Genomic DNA, 14465 nt, shown 5'->3' on the forward strand with positions numbered 1-14465 from the left:
GATGAAATCTGAGAGGAAATCTGAGATGATACATTATTGCTCTTCTACACTTCAGTTTGATCTGATATTTACAGCGTAGGTCCTAAAACACATGGAGTATAATAGAGTATTCTATAGGCCCAGAAGAGCAAAGTCTGAAGAATAAACGCCTAGCAATAGCTTTGATGGCAAAACATCCCAAGTCTCTAACAATCAATGCCCTTAATATCATCCAGTTACTCGACCACCAATTGCTCCAAGTCACGTTCCGTCTCACCTTCCATTTTTAGCTCCCCCGTAGCCTCAACTGGTTTCCCACTCCCTTTCTGTTCATACATTCGTCACACCCATGCCTTCACTTCTGTATTAGCATTATCAATATGATGTCTCCTCCCACGGGCCTTGGAAAAAGACGCCCCGAAGATCCAGAAAAAGACGGCCGCAGGCAATGGCCTGCGTGCTTTGAGGATAAATTACCTGAAACAAAATCAAACCCCGTCGACGAGCTAGACCTACACCCCGCAATGACCACGGAGATGATCAACATATTCAGACAGAAGGGAACCGACTATCAGTCTTGGATCAATTCCCCAGAAGACACCAACTGCCAAAGACCATGTATCGTTTCGTCATCCACACTACAAATGCACCAGCTGATACACCCCTCCGACGACAGGCATCGATGGGACGCATACTGCAACGAGTGGGTGGGGGCACCCGAAGAAATCGGCGATCCTGGTCCACTCAATCTGCCCACTGGACTGGGTTACCACAAGCTATTTATTCGCAAACTCGGAGTCGAGAAAGATGGTTCCCTGGATTGGAACAAATACCACGGACGTGTGGCACACACTGCTATCTTCGCTGACAACAATGTCAGACTTGATGGTCCTCAATGGTCGGAAATCGCTCAAGCTCACTACAAGGTTTTCTTTGATATCCGTTCTCTGAGATATGTCTTTCGAATGACGGTCGTCAATGAGGAGACACATACCTTTGTGGATAAAGTGCTTTATCCGAGATATGAGCTTGAGCTTGTTGAAGATAGTGAAGTGAGGACATGGCCATATGATACTGAGGATTATCGGGAAATTATGGGGACGCCCTTGGGGAAAGCTGTCGGTGCCCTTGTTTTGGGTGCTTTTCCTAGGGGTACGCGTCGTATTGTCCAAATTCTTACTTGGCAATATGATGGAGACTTGCAGATGAGATTTGATATCTCACGGCTTCCTATGGGCAAGCACTAACCAGGCTGGCCTTCGAGATGTATCTGTTCGTGTGTTCTTTTTTCGGTGAATATATCAAGTCTCGGGAGTTCTGTATAAGCTTTTATGTAGCCTCTACTCTCGGCGTTTTTTGTTCTCGTATTGGCGCCAGTATTATATATTCCAAGTTTTTTAAACTTGTAAAATCCGGAAAGCTTACCCATAATATCCCAGTGCAATACTTTCCATGAAGTAAAGGTTCCGGGGTCACTACAATGTGAAATATGTATTTCTAACAAGTGAGAGCGAGGACCTCGGGAGTAATCGATATTATAAAAAAGAAAACCAGTGCATTTTTGATATTAAAATTTAAACCACACATTGCGCTTTTGATAAAAAGAGTATTCTACGTAAAGATACTTCACGGTTAGTCAATTTCTCGACAGGGATTAGCAAGACCATAGTCGCTGCACAAATGTTTATCGCCGGTTGAAGTTCAAGAAGCGAGACTGTATCAAAACCAATTAGCATCAAAATCACCAATATCGTCCAAGAATAGAGAATATATCCACTTACCGCCAGGAACAAGATGATCAGGTTAGACACAATAAACGCAGCGAAGATACCCAGATCCCGCCACCTATTATCAAACGACATACTGAACGTCGCATAGAACTGTTCTCCAATCTTGTACGCACAGTACTTGCAAGCCTGTGCCGCGTCGTCGACAATGTATCCATTACCACCGCGGTCAAAGAATGGCTTCATGTACTCGCCACATGTGAGATTGTCCGGAGCATTGAAAAGGTTCAACTCCGACTCTGCGCAAACCACATCCCGACCTTGCAGCTCTGTAACAACCATTCCGCCGATAAGACGAGTGAAAGGATCAAGATCGTATAGCCATGCACGCCAGAAACCTGGCATTTGCGGCTTGGGGATTGCTACACCACAGAATAGAGAGAAGATAATCACTATCGGTGGGTTGAGCTGAGACGCGATGAAGCTGTTCGGAGTCAAGGCGGAGATCATCTGGCCCAGGGTCACGGAGAAGATTTCTGTGATGAGGATTATGAGGAATTGGTAGCCGGCTCGACTGGACTCGGTTTGGAATCCTGGGATGTAGTACAACGGGAGGAAGAAGCAGACGGCGCACAGGATACTGTATGGCATTTCGGCAAGGACCAGAGACAATGCAAACGCAAACTGGCTGTAGGTCTTTGATGCCGATTCACGGTAGAAGATCAGACGTGACATATCGTACCGTGGTTGGACCATCTGGAGAATGATAGCTGGGAGGACGGTGACGTTGAAAATGACGAAAATGCGGTATTGCAGTGAAGACCGAGAGTCATCAAGGTTCAAGAATACAAGACCCGTGATGATGGAAATTACAACATGTGTGTAAAGCCTGGTGAAACCATAGTTTTTTGAGCGCCAGAATGATAGATGTGTTCGTCGACCGACTACCTTGATCTGGTGCCAAAGAGGTGAAGCGTACTCTCTATCCACCTTATTCTCGTCATGATTATCCCGAACGACTTGAGCACGACTTTCTTTGATCTGGATGATTTCCTCTTTGACTTTATCCAGTTCAGGAGAAGTGCGCCAAATGTCGCCCCAATCACGGTCTCCGATGCGACGTGTTTGGCCAGCGCCGATGGCATCAAGCATCCACTCAGCTGGATTGGCATCCTCGGGGCAGTCGGCTCCGTTCCGACGGAAGTATTCCAGCAGGATCTGGGAGTCGTGGCCAATATCACCGTGGTAGATGCATTCACCTCCTCTTTGGAGTAGGAGCAGACGATCGAAGCTTTCGAAGAGGGCAGAGTTCGGTTGATGGATGGTGCAGAGAATAGCCTGGCCTGCTGCTGCTAGCTTGCGAAGGAAACGAACAATGTTCCAGGCAGATTGGCCGTCCAGACCAGAGGTAGGCTCGTCCAAGAATAGAAGTAGTTCAGGCTTCGCCGCCAGTTCGACGCCGATTGTGACTCGCTTTCTTTCTTCGACTGAGAGACCAGTTTCAGGTGTACCGATAATTGCATCTGCCAGATTCTCCAGCTCCAAAAGGGTGAGGATCTCTTCCACATACGCGTACTTTTCCGATTGGGGTGTCTCGAATGGCTGGCGCAGATCCGCAGAGAAACGTAGCGCTTCTCGTACTGTCTGCATGTCCTCGTGAACATCGAGCTGCTCTGCATAAGACGTACCTCTTTGGAACGAGGTGCCCGGAGGCTTGCCGTCGACGAAAATATCGCCGGTGACAACACCAATGTTCTTTCTTGCTGCCAAAACGTCCAGCAGCGTTGTCTTTCCTGCACCGGATGCTCCCATGAGTGCCGTCAACTTTCCTGGCTCAACATAACCGTAAACAGAGTTCAGAAGACGTCGGGTGCCGGAGGGCACAGGCACTTCGTAAGAGACATCCTCCCAGGTGAACACAGACTTGGAGGTAATATTGAGGTTTGAGCCTTCATCAGACTCAACAACCTTCGCCTGTCTGTTTGATTTCTTCTGCATCAAAGCCTCATTTAGCTTTTTCCGCTCGGCGTTTTCTTTCTGGTAGAAAGTGATGGTTTTACCACCTGCGCCGAATTGGAGTGTTTCTCCAAAATATAAGTTCGAACAGAGGAAACCAATTATCAGAGCAATCATGATGCCAAAGTTTCGCCAAAGATCGCCGTTGAGATAGCTGAAGGATTGGGCAATGTAATTGGAGCCCGGGATTATTGCCGATCCAGGCTCGCCTCCCGCTAGAGTACAAGCCTGGTGCGCAATGTCTCCATAACCAGGTCCAGTTGGAACGAGTGAGTCTGTCGTACATGTCAGAGTAAGGTGTCTAAACTCGTTGACCATCAATGCAGCAAATCCAAGACCAAAGGGGTTGATGAAGTAAATCCATCGCAGCCACACCTGAGCGCCAGACCACTGAATAAGATATCCAGAAGTCAAAACGAAGAATGTGATGATGACGGATGCGAACTTGATAGCATAATCGAAATCAGGGCATAGACATCCGACAGTCCGGAAAAACACTGTCATGGTCACATAGCCTTCGAGGATAATCAAGACAAAGATAAAGAATGCCCCAGCATCAAGAGCCAGTCCACACATGAAGTACACGATGATACTGAATACGAGAATTCTTGCAATGGCGAACGCAGTGTCCACGATGATCTGCGCAATGAAAAGTGCGCTAGGTCTGTAGAATGTGAATGAGCGGTGCTTGTTGACAATTGAGCGGCCCATCATTGTGGATGCAAGTTCCGAGAATGCTTGGAAACCGTTGAACAGCAGACTGATGAACAAAAGACCTCCTCGAGTAAAAGCACCGGCACTGGTCTTGGGTTGGTCGAGCCATACAGTACCCAAGATGATAGCAATACCAACAGAGGTAACCCAAGAGACGGTCAAAGCAAACTTGTCTTGCCATTTGAGGAGAAACTGGCGTTGCATCAAAGCCCAAGTTTGCAGGTGGAAAGGAATCGAGTATACAGATGAGTCAGAAGTAAACTTGCGCTTTGCCTCTTTGTTGGCGATCTCGAAGTCATCGTAGATTTTCTTTTCCTTCTGGATCTGTTCACGGTAGGATTTCATTTCCTGGTCTAGCGTTTCGCTGAACGCAGATTTGTCAAAGGCTTCAACTAGCGCTTGAGGCGTAGATGGGACATCGTCCGCACTTCTTCCATCTTTGAACTCTCTTTCGAAAGGATCAGTGCATCCTGTCAAGTAGTCGGGAGTGGTCTGGCGAGGCTTTTCGCGGAAGCCGAGGCCTTCGAAATAGGATCTTGCTTCGGATGCAGGACCGAAGAATACTTGACGGCCATTGTCGATCACAAGGACCTTGTCGAACTGTTTGTAGATATTCTCAGACGCCTGGTAGAGTGACACGAAGGTTGTTGTTTTGTATATGTTGGTCAAAATCCGTAGCGACTTGGCGAAATCGAGGGCAGTTGAGGCATCCAGTCCGCGAGTGCTGTTATCCCAAGCCAATACAGTTGCAGAGGTGATCATCATTTCTGCAATAGACACGCGACGCCGCTCACCTGCTCTGATTAGTTTCTATTCCCATAGAGCTGCACATTTGAAATAGTCCGCTTACCTCCAGAGACACCACGAATAAACTGATTTCCAATCACAGTGTTGGCAGTGTGCTCGATGTTGAACATTTTCAGAAGTAAGTTGGTCACTTTCTCTTTAAACTCGGCTTTCGACACACCGAATGGGCGTTTCCCGGGTGTCTTCGTATCGAGGGCGAATCCAAGGGTTTGTTTCACAGTCAAGGTGGGCTGGTGAATATCATCCTCTTGATTGTACACGGCTTCTCCGCGGAATCTTTTGGAGAACGAGTCTGCGTCAAAAGGGCCATAGAGGACCTCGCCATCTACCCCGGTGTATCCAAACCGTTGGTTTGCAATCACTTTGAGGAAAGACGTACAGCCTGATCCAGGACGCCCAAGGACCAAGACCATCTCACCGGGGCGTGTGAGACCCCGGAAATCTTCCAAGATATTGTACTCTTGGCCTGTCTTTCTCCAACCGAAGAGGTCAATAAGTGTTCCCGGTAGATTGAGGAAATCGATGATTGCATCTGGGAATGTTTTGATATATGTCTTCACACCACCCATTCCACGAACTGTGAGGTTGTCCCAAATCACACCTACGGACACGGTCAGTACTTGTTTCTTTTTGTCACGTTGAGTGTGTGCCCACCAATATGCTTGTCTTTGATCCCAGCCTCTTCGGAGGCGACACGATCGCCACGGAGAGTCGTCTCCAGATCCCATGAATCATCCGACGCAGTAGAGCCCTCAGCTTTCTCGATATCTTTAGTGGTGACTCCCATCTTAGATACTCGTGATTCTTGTCGGGATAGTCTCTGGGCTTGGTGCGAGATACTGGAGAATTGTTTGCTCAACTCGGAGAAGTCCTTCTCGGCGGTCGTAACATCGACACCCGTCTGGAAGGAGGTATCGGCCGGCGTGTTGGCGATGCGAATTTCTTCCAGCTGACGTCCATAGCTGTTTGAATCCAGGGTATCTGCATCTGATTTACTGCTGGTTTCCGCCATGGCCAGCTTGTGGTCCGACTCGACGTTGGATGTCATTGAAGATCTTTAGGTGTGGAAGATATTAAGGTGTGCCGAGGGCCGATGCCGTATAAACTCTCCGCCCCGTCCACGGGTACTCCCCGAGAGCGTGTTGTATTGAATTACTTCCTAGAGCGAGGGGGAAAAAAACAGAATAAACGTGAAATAGCAAGATTTGCAACCCCTGAAACAAATCGTTTACAGAAGAAAAAAAAAAAGAAGCTAGAAGATAGCGAAGAAGCTAAGCCCGAACAATCCTTGGCTTAAGTCGGGTAGTATCTCAACGCCTCCCTAGGCTCCACCAAGCCCTGGAACTAAATTTTTTTTAGGCATAAAGAAAATAGCGGTGTTCGAGATTAGGCTTCGGAAGAAAATTACGTCCAAGCGAAATGCCCCTAAGCCCAAACAAATGTGGGGTCAAGCCTCCAAAGACGGCATATTCCGCGGTGGAGTGACCAGATTTGAAGATGCCAAGCAGGCGGGCTCCTAAACAGGATTAAAGCGTAAAAGTCCAGTCAACATGACTCGTGACGACTCGGGATCACCCTGCAGTTATGATTATAAATTCAATCACATCTTGCAGAAGATCTTGTTCTAGAGCAAAGGGAACCGAGCGTTTATCGATCTGGGGTTGCGGAGAAGAGCCAATTAGTGCCCTCCACTTTACAGGGTGTAACAAGGCAGTATATCAAACATTGATAGATCTTGGATACCTTGAATGGTACATCGATGTTGAGAGAGCTGGCATTCAATATTGCGAGTACGATTCATTTATAGGGGATACGAAGCATTCCAATATCGCCCTATATTGTATAAACATTATGGTTTCAATGACCATATGCGCTTTAGTGTACCTATATAACTATCCAGACTTTAAGTACTCCATACATGTAGGCAACTCCATAACCTTGAAATATCTTCACAAAATCAGAAAGAATCGGCAAATTGCGAATTATTTCCAGACCCGGTACCTGTGGGCTCATCTGGTTAGCCCCGGGATATCTTCGGGCGAACCTACATATCAGTATAGTACGGAGAGACAGAACGGGCAATCTTTCGAGAATATGACACATCTAACCTTGGAAGCAGTCAGTTTCAAACCCACTTGGTAGATTCATGGGCGAAACACAATCCATACCTTCATTGGGTACCATTCCACGTGCGCGAGATGCGCCACCTTGCCTAGGTGCATATTCGGAGGTTCTGGACCAATCAATGCTGTTAATATATCCGTAAAATTATCCGTAAATATATCGCTTTATGTACTGGATTTGAAGTCGCGCCAATTAGTTGCCGCTTTATAATGGTTGTATTCGCTGAGTATTTTACAGAAAACCCAACCTTGGAAGTAGTCAAGTTGCTTGGATGCTCACCTTAAGGCCTAAAAGAAAGGGAAATGAAGAGCCAAATCACGTGATAAGTGGATCACATGTTATCAATCTGTGGATTCCAAGGATGATGCTAGCGCTAGTAAATAAAAGTCTATTTAATATTGACAATATTAATCATGAAATGCTAAACGTTCAATGACCCATCTTTCCATACCACAACAATAGATGGTTGGATGACAATGGGTTTGTTGCGATGGCCTGAAGAATAGACTAGATCCGGGCTGGATAACACACGGTTGGAGGCACAACAAGTGACCCGCGGTTTGAGCCTGCGGTGAATGGGGGGAAGAATCATACATTTCGCGCAGTGGGCCAGCACCGAGGCCTAGCCAGTATGAATCGAATCACTTGACGCACAAATGTCGCAGGAAGGGGGCTGATGGAGGAGATGGACGGGGTTGCTCAGTCTGTTTAAGACCCTGAGGTTGCCGGTCACTCTTGGTTCATTTGAAGACTTTTGGGGCTTAGCAGTATTTGTAGTACCGTACAGAATTTTCTATAGGTTCAGGCTTCATAGAAATTATGAACAATGGGTCATAACCTCCATCTGCCGAGCAAGATTCATGCCCTATTGATGATTCATCCCATCAAGATCTCAATAGTCACACTAGCATTATTTAAAAAGACAACTAAGATAATCCCATTTTCACTCCGAAACTGTCGTCCATTAATGGCAGCCGTGTTGTCCCTTTCCATCGACCTTTCCCAATTGATTCACTTGCTCCCAGGCCGACAATCCGACACAGATCGCAATCCGCCACACCATTCGGCGACTGAGTCCCTCGCGCCACACACCCCAGATCAAGGTCAGAATAGAAATTGCTAGGAATGTGTTTCGCAGTTTCTCGATGCCAGCAGTGGCCACCGAACCCGCAAAAAGAAAATCCAGGACAGTCTAGAAACTTAGCATATGCATTTAAGTCTCGCAACGTGAGAAAGAACATACCGGAAGCCAGCAACACGAAGACGAGAGCAACGCGGATCCCTCCGGTAGGTAGTTGACGACTAATTGAAAGAGTCTTTGTAGAAGGGACCCGTCATGGTCTGGATTAGGCTTGAACGAAGCTTTCTCTGAGGGTTTGTTTGAGGAGCAGTCGCTGCATGACATGTTGTATATGTGTTATATGAACAATGGTCTGAACGGAAGTGAAATAACTTTGGATAATTCAGTATGAGTCTAGGGCCACAGGTCTATAGATATATCACTGCGGGATTTTCGCGTCGTCCGAGAAGGCTCCACAACCCCTGGCTTTGACGCATCAACATCCCCAATGCAAACAAGTCAAACACACCACGAGGGCTTGGAACTCGCGTCTCACTTGTGTGTGCCACTCTCTTTTCTACGGGGAGCTTGTCTATTATTTGGCAACAGTCCACAAGCGCAAAGAGTAGAAGTTGCAAGATGGTCCTCATTACGGAGTACCCCGCAATGAGGCTCACCAATAACCACCAATAATAGCCAAGGCGTTTGTTTGGGGGGCCACTTTCAGGTACTAACCTTGGAAACGGTGTGACGGATCTGGAAGGCGGTATCGGGGTTGTCTATAAAAGATAACCAGGTGAACGTTCTTAAATACACCTATCTTCATCCACACAATATCATCCTTTGGCCGGTGGGCCCCAATCATCATTTATTTCGTAACATCAGTTCTGCCTACGTAAGTAAGACAACCTTTATATTGCAACTTCCAAAATAAAAATGGCTCCGCTCAAGGTCGTGCTGGATGGCACATCATCGATCTCCCGCCAGCCGGAACAATGTGCCCTCAGGTTTATCGTCAGGGCGACGGGGCCACCCGAGAAAGCGTGTCCAAGGAGGTGACCGAGACATCTAATGAGATCAACCAACTTTTCAAAGAGTTGTCCCCCAAAACCGAGACAGGCGAAACAATTCCCGGCTCACCGGTGGCCTCTTTCTCCTCCACCTCGCTACAAACACAATGTGAAATACCGACGAATAAGTCGGGCAAGCCTCTACCTGCAGTCTATCATGCAACCTTGTCGCTCAACGCACTCTTCCAGGACTTCACCAAGCTAAACGAAGTTGTCGGAAAGCTGCTTACTTACTCCAACGTTGAGATCCAGTCCCTCAATTGGTGTCTTACCGAGGCGACGCAAAAGGCCCTGAATTCTGAATCCCGTGAGGAGGCAGTGCGCAACGCCGTCCAAAAAGCAAACACCACGTCAGGGTCGTTGGACAAGAAGTCCATGCGGTGCAAATCAGGGAGTCAGAGAGCGGATTACAGTGTGGAATGAATTATGGGCTGAACTATCCATATCCGATGAACCAGATGCAGTTTCAGCAAATGCAGCAACAACGGGTGACTGGTCCACCACCTAAATTGGATGCGTCTACTTTTAACTGGAACTCGTATTTAGGTGCTTCAACATCACTCGATTTGAGTCCGCAGTTAATTCAGTACGCAAGCTCTGTGGATGTTGAATTTGAGGCCGTAGAGGGTTGAGTGGCGTTATGTTGGATGCTTGGGGTAATCTCGAACTGAATTTGCTTTTCTAATTCTTAATTTCTGTTTCCATAGCTTCATATTAGCTACAAGTTAATTAAAAAGATCACTGCTATCAATCAAGACAATCAAGTGTTGCGATGTCCCACATCGAGCCGTTGGCCGATGTGCAAGTGTAGATCATCGATACTAGGTACTTGGGCACTTAACCTGTCGCGCCCAGAGCTCAAGCCGATCCTCTATTTTACCCAGCGATCAAAAAGCGGCAAGGGAAGGGCACTAAAACGGAGCGGGAAAGCTATCTCGGCCTGAAATCCGGCGCATATGCATCAATGCCCAAGTCCGGGTCAATCTGGGACGCGCACCGGAATAACTTAATTACAGTAATCTGCATCTCGAGGTGTGCATGGTGCAACCTCAATTGATACATTTACTTGCATAGAGATATGTCACAGTTTCGATTCGTGATTCGTGAGTTACACTGATTATACCGATAAACATACAATGTCCCGGGTATGAGGGGCTGGATGAACTCCACTCCGAGATTCCCGAAGGCCATCGACCAAGGCAAATCGCAAAGCGTCTATGCCGAGATCTGCTTAATCTGTGCCTCGAGCTTCTTCATATCACCACCAACAACGCGGTTGACCTCCTTGCCATCCTTGAAGACCACAAAGGTGGGCATAGCGTTGACGCTCAGTTCCCGGGCGACACCTTGCAGCTTGTCCACATCCACCTGCAGGAAACGAACATTTTCGTACTGCTCACTGAGCTTGCCGACAACGGGGGCGACGGCCTTGCAGGGTCCACACCAGGTTGCGAAGAAGTCAACCACGACGGGGCCGGAGGAGATGAGGGCTTTGAAGATGACTTGGCTGTTGGGCGGATATTAGAATCAAATATATTGAGCGCAGAGTCAAGAATAACTTACTTGTCGATCTCGGTGACCTTTCCGTGAGACATGGTGGCTGCTGGACTCGAGTTGCGTGACTTGAAGACGAGACGGATAGCTTATGAGGGGTTAGTTTTTGGTCGTTTTGTTTAGGCTGGATGTGGGCCAAAGGTTTTGTTGCGGATATTGCAGGATGTATGTAGTGCGTAGCAGTACTTACCAATGTATATAACAGCGAGAATTAGAACGGTCTTGAGCTCCATCTTCAGTTGTCGTTCCCAAGGTCTTTGGTGGAGCGTCGTGTTATTTGGCGTGACACGTGACCTGGAACTATGCCCTATCTAGGCCTCGCCAAAACCCGCCCACCGCCCAAACCCGCCCGCGAAAACCCAGCCCATGGGCCGGGTTGGGTCTTAGTCAGCAAACCCATGGGCGGGTTGTCATCCGGGAAACCCAACCCAAGACCCAAATGGGTACCCGCGATTACCCAAAAAAGCAAAAAAAGCTGACTGATCATTTTACACTAAGTTATGCAGTAATTTTCGATTATCTAATTGTTTCGATGGCGTAACTACTAGCTTCTAGCTGTGAATATTTGGAAAGGAACATGAAGGGCTTGAAGAAATCAAATTGGCTAATTATAAAGACTAGTATACCTCGTAACCTCGTAGTCTGCTGGAGGGCATTGTTACCCGACCAGAAGATCTCTTCTGGCTTCTATCACTCAATTGCATGATTGGAGGCGGAAGTAAATCTGCTTCGTCGTAATCAACCACGTCTTCCTCTACACTCTCTTCTTCTTGTTCAGGTTCGTGAATATGTCTGTGTATAGAGCTCCGGCCGGTCTCTACCACCGTACACTCCACTTGGTATGTCTCCTCTGGCTCAGAGTTACCCTCGAGATTCTCGCTCTCTTCAATCTCCTCATTGTCGCTGATCGGCTCTGCATCCTCTTCGATTGCCTTTAACGCTTCATCCTCTTTAAGTGCCTCTTGGCTCTCGCTCTCCAACGGTTTCTCTAGACGAATCAATTGCTGTCCCTCTAGTGTGAGCTTTTCTGAGCACATGTACATCATCAAGTCTTGAATGGTCCCTTCGTGAAGAGACCCTCGGCGATAATGACAAATGTCTCGTGCGCTATTGAAGAGCCTTTCTACACCCGCGCCGGTGGTAGGGACTGAAAGCAAGTCTCGTGCGAGCCTAGATAGCACTGGGAATTCGCGCTCGTGTTCTTTCCAATAAAGTCGCGGCGACACAGGGACATTGGCTATTCGAGGTCAGTCAGTTGTTCCAGTGTGTTGTACTGATTGCTCGTGCCTTCGCGAAGATACTGGTCCACTTCGTCATACTCTACTCCTTCATGGAAAATCGATGCACTAGGTGGCTCGAGTAGCCGATCAAGCTCTGTGCTATGCGAATTGGAAGATCGCTGGACCGTACGGAATAGTAACTCGGGGTTCTGCTGCTGATACTGTGTGAAAGATGCTCTCAAATATTCACAGTACCTTTTTGACGTATCTTTATGGCAAGTTGAGTACTCTCGAGCATTAAAAGCACTCAGTTTATACTGAGGGGCAAGTAATGTTCTAGTGCCATAGAGAAAACCGTGGTCGCGGTAGGTTTTTTCGTAGTACTCTTTCAGCTTCTGCCTCGCCACAAGCAACGCGCCATATATGTCTTTCTTCCAGGGTGTTGTCTTTCTCTTCAATCTTCGATTCGACCGTTCGATATGCTCCAGTAGTTTCCTATACATAAGGAACACACTATGGATTGTGATGTCTCTGGTCTTCATTAGAGCCATGGTGAACTGAAAAAACGGTTTGGTCAAATGAACGAGGTAGTCAATTTGCCTCCATTCAACGTCGGTAACCTTGAGCTGCGAGTATTCATGATCGTAGTAGTATTTGTCGATTATATTTCTCAGCCGGCGTGCTCGGCGAAGCATTAAAAAAGTTGAATTCCAGCGTGTCTGAACGTTATGTAACGGAAAAAGCCGAGTACCACCTGATTGGAGGCATAAAAAAGCATCACACCGTTGTGGGCTTGCGTTGACAAAGATCGCAAAGGATCGAATCTAATGCTGTCAGTGCTCTGAGTATATTGAAAAAGTGAATATCTTGGCTCACCTTTGTTAGTGTATGAGCCACGTCTCCATAGTTGATCGAATCCTTCAACCCGTGGGCTTGGGTGTCGGACCAAAAGGCTCTGACTTCTTTATTCTTAGGTGCTGCCCTGATATGTCCCAGTAGCTGTTTCAGGCAAAGCTGGATCACATGAGCCATGCAGGGAACCCGGACTATTGATTCCCTGGAGCTAATAGCTCCGATAGAGAGCAGTCTCTCTTGTAAGGCGCGTATCATGGTGTCGTTGTTGGTAGCGTTGTCTGTAGTAACGCTAAAAATACGATCGAGAAGTTTTCGTTCCTCTAGTAACCGGTGCAAAACATCACTAAGGTTGTTGCCTGTATGAGGACCGTGCAACGGCTCAAAGCCAAGGAGCATTTCCCTATAGTTCCAATCTTTGTCGATGAAATAAACCGTGATTGCCATGAATGCCTGCTGAAATGGACTGGTCTAACAATCTAAAGCGAGGGAAACCTTGGCATCTTCAGGCAGATCTTGTAACTGTAACTCTTGCTGGCAATTGACTGCATCCCGGAGCCGTCTCCGCAGGGTCTTCGCTGACGGGAGTTCTAATTCTCCGGGACCAGAATATAAAAGGCTGAGTAGCCTCTGAAACACCGGGTTCTCTACCGTCTGGAAAGGCAAACGAAGACACGTAATTGTCTTCAATATCTGCTCCTCGATTTGAAATGTTGTCACTCTGTGGACACTGGGTGAGTCTCTCGTGAAATGGTTCTGCAAAGAATCCGAAATCAATGACTGATTAAATCCCTTTTTCTTCCCTTTACGATAAGTATTAGACTTTTTGTGTCTACTCATGGCGCTTGTCCCATTCCCTTTATACTGTGGATGATCAAGCACAGTGAGACAAGCCTGGCAGATGACTCGAGGACGCCTAGAATCAATATCAGCCACCTGGTCAAAGTGTTTCCACATATCAGCGTGACGCGATCCGGTGGACCATTTGATCTGGGATTGGCCTTCTCCGTTCAGCTTTTGGCCGTACTCTGTTTCCTTCCACCATTCAAGAAACTCTGTCTCTAGATGCGACTCATACGCAATCCATTTCTTTCTGTGCTGAGGTCCCACACGTCGGAGTGTCGCTGGAGGTCTTCGAGTAGTTATATCGTAGGTTTTGCGGGGTCCTGTCAAAGGCTGCGGTCCATCTTAGTATACATGTAGGTAGCGCCGCAACACTCAGAGGCTAGTGGAAGGGACCATTTTCTTACGGAGGATTGAATGTTAGAATCCAAGAAGCCGTCAGATGACGGCTCAATGGAGAGCAGTGGACTGAAAGGCCGATGTATTGATCGCGATGATG

General features: G+C 47.4%; 6 protein-coding genes across 6 annotated transcripts; 2 read left to right on the top strand and 4 right to left on the bottom strand.

Annotated features, from left to right (window-relative positions):
- Window positions 1-359: 359 nt before the first annotated feature.
- On the top strand, window positions 360-1226 carry N7455_010567 (uncharacterized protein; the record flags this gene model as incomplete). The annotated part of the gene is made up of 1 exon (XM_040954893.2): window positions 360-1226. The coding sequence occupies one exon, from the start codon at window positions 360-362 to the stop codon at window positions 1224-1226; it is 867 nt and encodes a 288-aa protein (XP_040814615.2).
- Window positions 1227-1663: 437 nt separating this feature from the next.
- On the bottom strand, window positions 1664-6291 carry N7455_010568 (putative ABC transporter; the record flags this gene model as incomplete). Its single annotated transcript, XM_040955001.2, has 4 exons — window positions 1664-1693; window positions 1761-5230; window positions 5287-5844; window positions 5898-6291. 4 exons carry the CDS (start codon window positions 6289-6291, stop codon window positions 1664-1666), a joined length of 4452 nt encoding a protein of 1483 aa, XP_040814645.2.
- A 1958-nt stretch (window positions 6292-8249) lies between these two features.
- Window positions 8250-8784, bottom strand: N7455_010569 (uncharacterized protein). Its single transcript, XM_040954854.2, has 2 exons — window positions 8611-8784; window positions 8250-8559 (listed from the first exon to the last, which is right to left on the bottom strand). Exons 1-2 carry the CDS (start codon window positions 8770-8772, stop codon window positions 8332-8334), a joined length of 390 nt encoding a protein of 129 aa, XP_040814665.2. The 5' UTR covers window positions 8773-8784; the 3' UTR covers window positions 8250-8331.
- A 638-nt stretch (window positions 8785-9422) lies between these two features.
- Window positions 9423-9920, top strand: N7455_010570 (SIMPL domain-containing protein; the record flags this gene model as incomplete). The annotated part of the gene is made up of 1 exon (XM_040954818.2): window positions 9423-9920. One exon carries the CDS (start codon window positions 9423-9425, stop codon window positions 9918-9920), a length of 498 nt encoding a protein of 165 aa, XP_040814728.2.
- Window positions 9921-10712: 792 nt separating this feature from the next.
- On the bottom strand, window positions 10713-11284 carry N7455_010571 (thioredoxin family protein; the record flags this gene model as incomplete). Its single annotated transcript, XM_040954925.2, has 3 exons — window positions 10713-11004; window positions 11061-11139; window positions 11242-11284. 3 exons carry the CDS (start codon window positions 11282-11284, stop codon window positions 10713-10715), a joined length of 414 nt encoding a protein of 137 aa, XP_040814762.1.
- A 384-nt stretch (window positions 11285-11668) lies between these two features.
- N7455_010572 (uncharacterized protein) lies at window positions 11669-12822 on the bottom strand (the record flags this gene model as incomplete). Its single annotated transcript, XM_065606478.1, has 2 exons — window positions 11669-12288; window positions 12339-12822. The coding sequence occupies 2 exons, from the start codon at window positions 12820-12822 to the stop codon at window positions 11669-11671; spliced, it is 1104 nt and encodes a 367-aa protein (XP_065460441.1).
- Between the last annotated feature and the right edge of the window lie 1643 nt (window positions 12823-14465).

This window comes from Penicillium solitum, assembly GCF_028829755.1.
Source record: "Penicillium solitum strain IBT 25940 chromosome Unknown utg000008l_segment0_segment0, whole genome shotgun sequence".
NCBI lineage: Eukaryota > Fungi > Ascomycota > Eurotiomycetes > Eurotiales > Aspergillaceae > Penicillium > Penicillium solitum.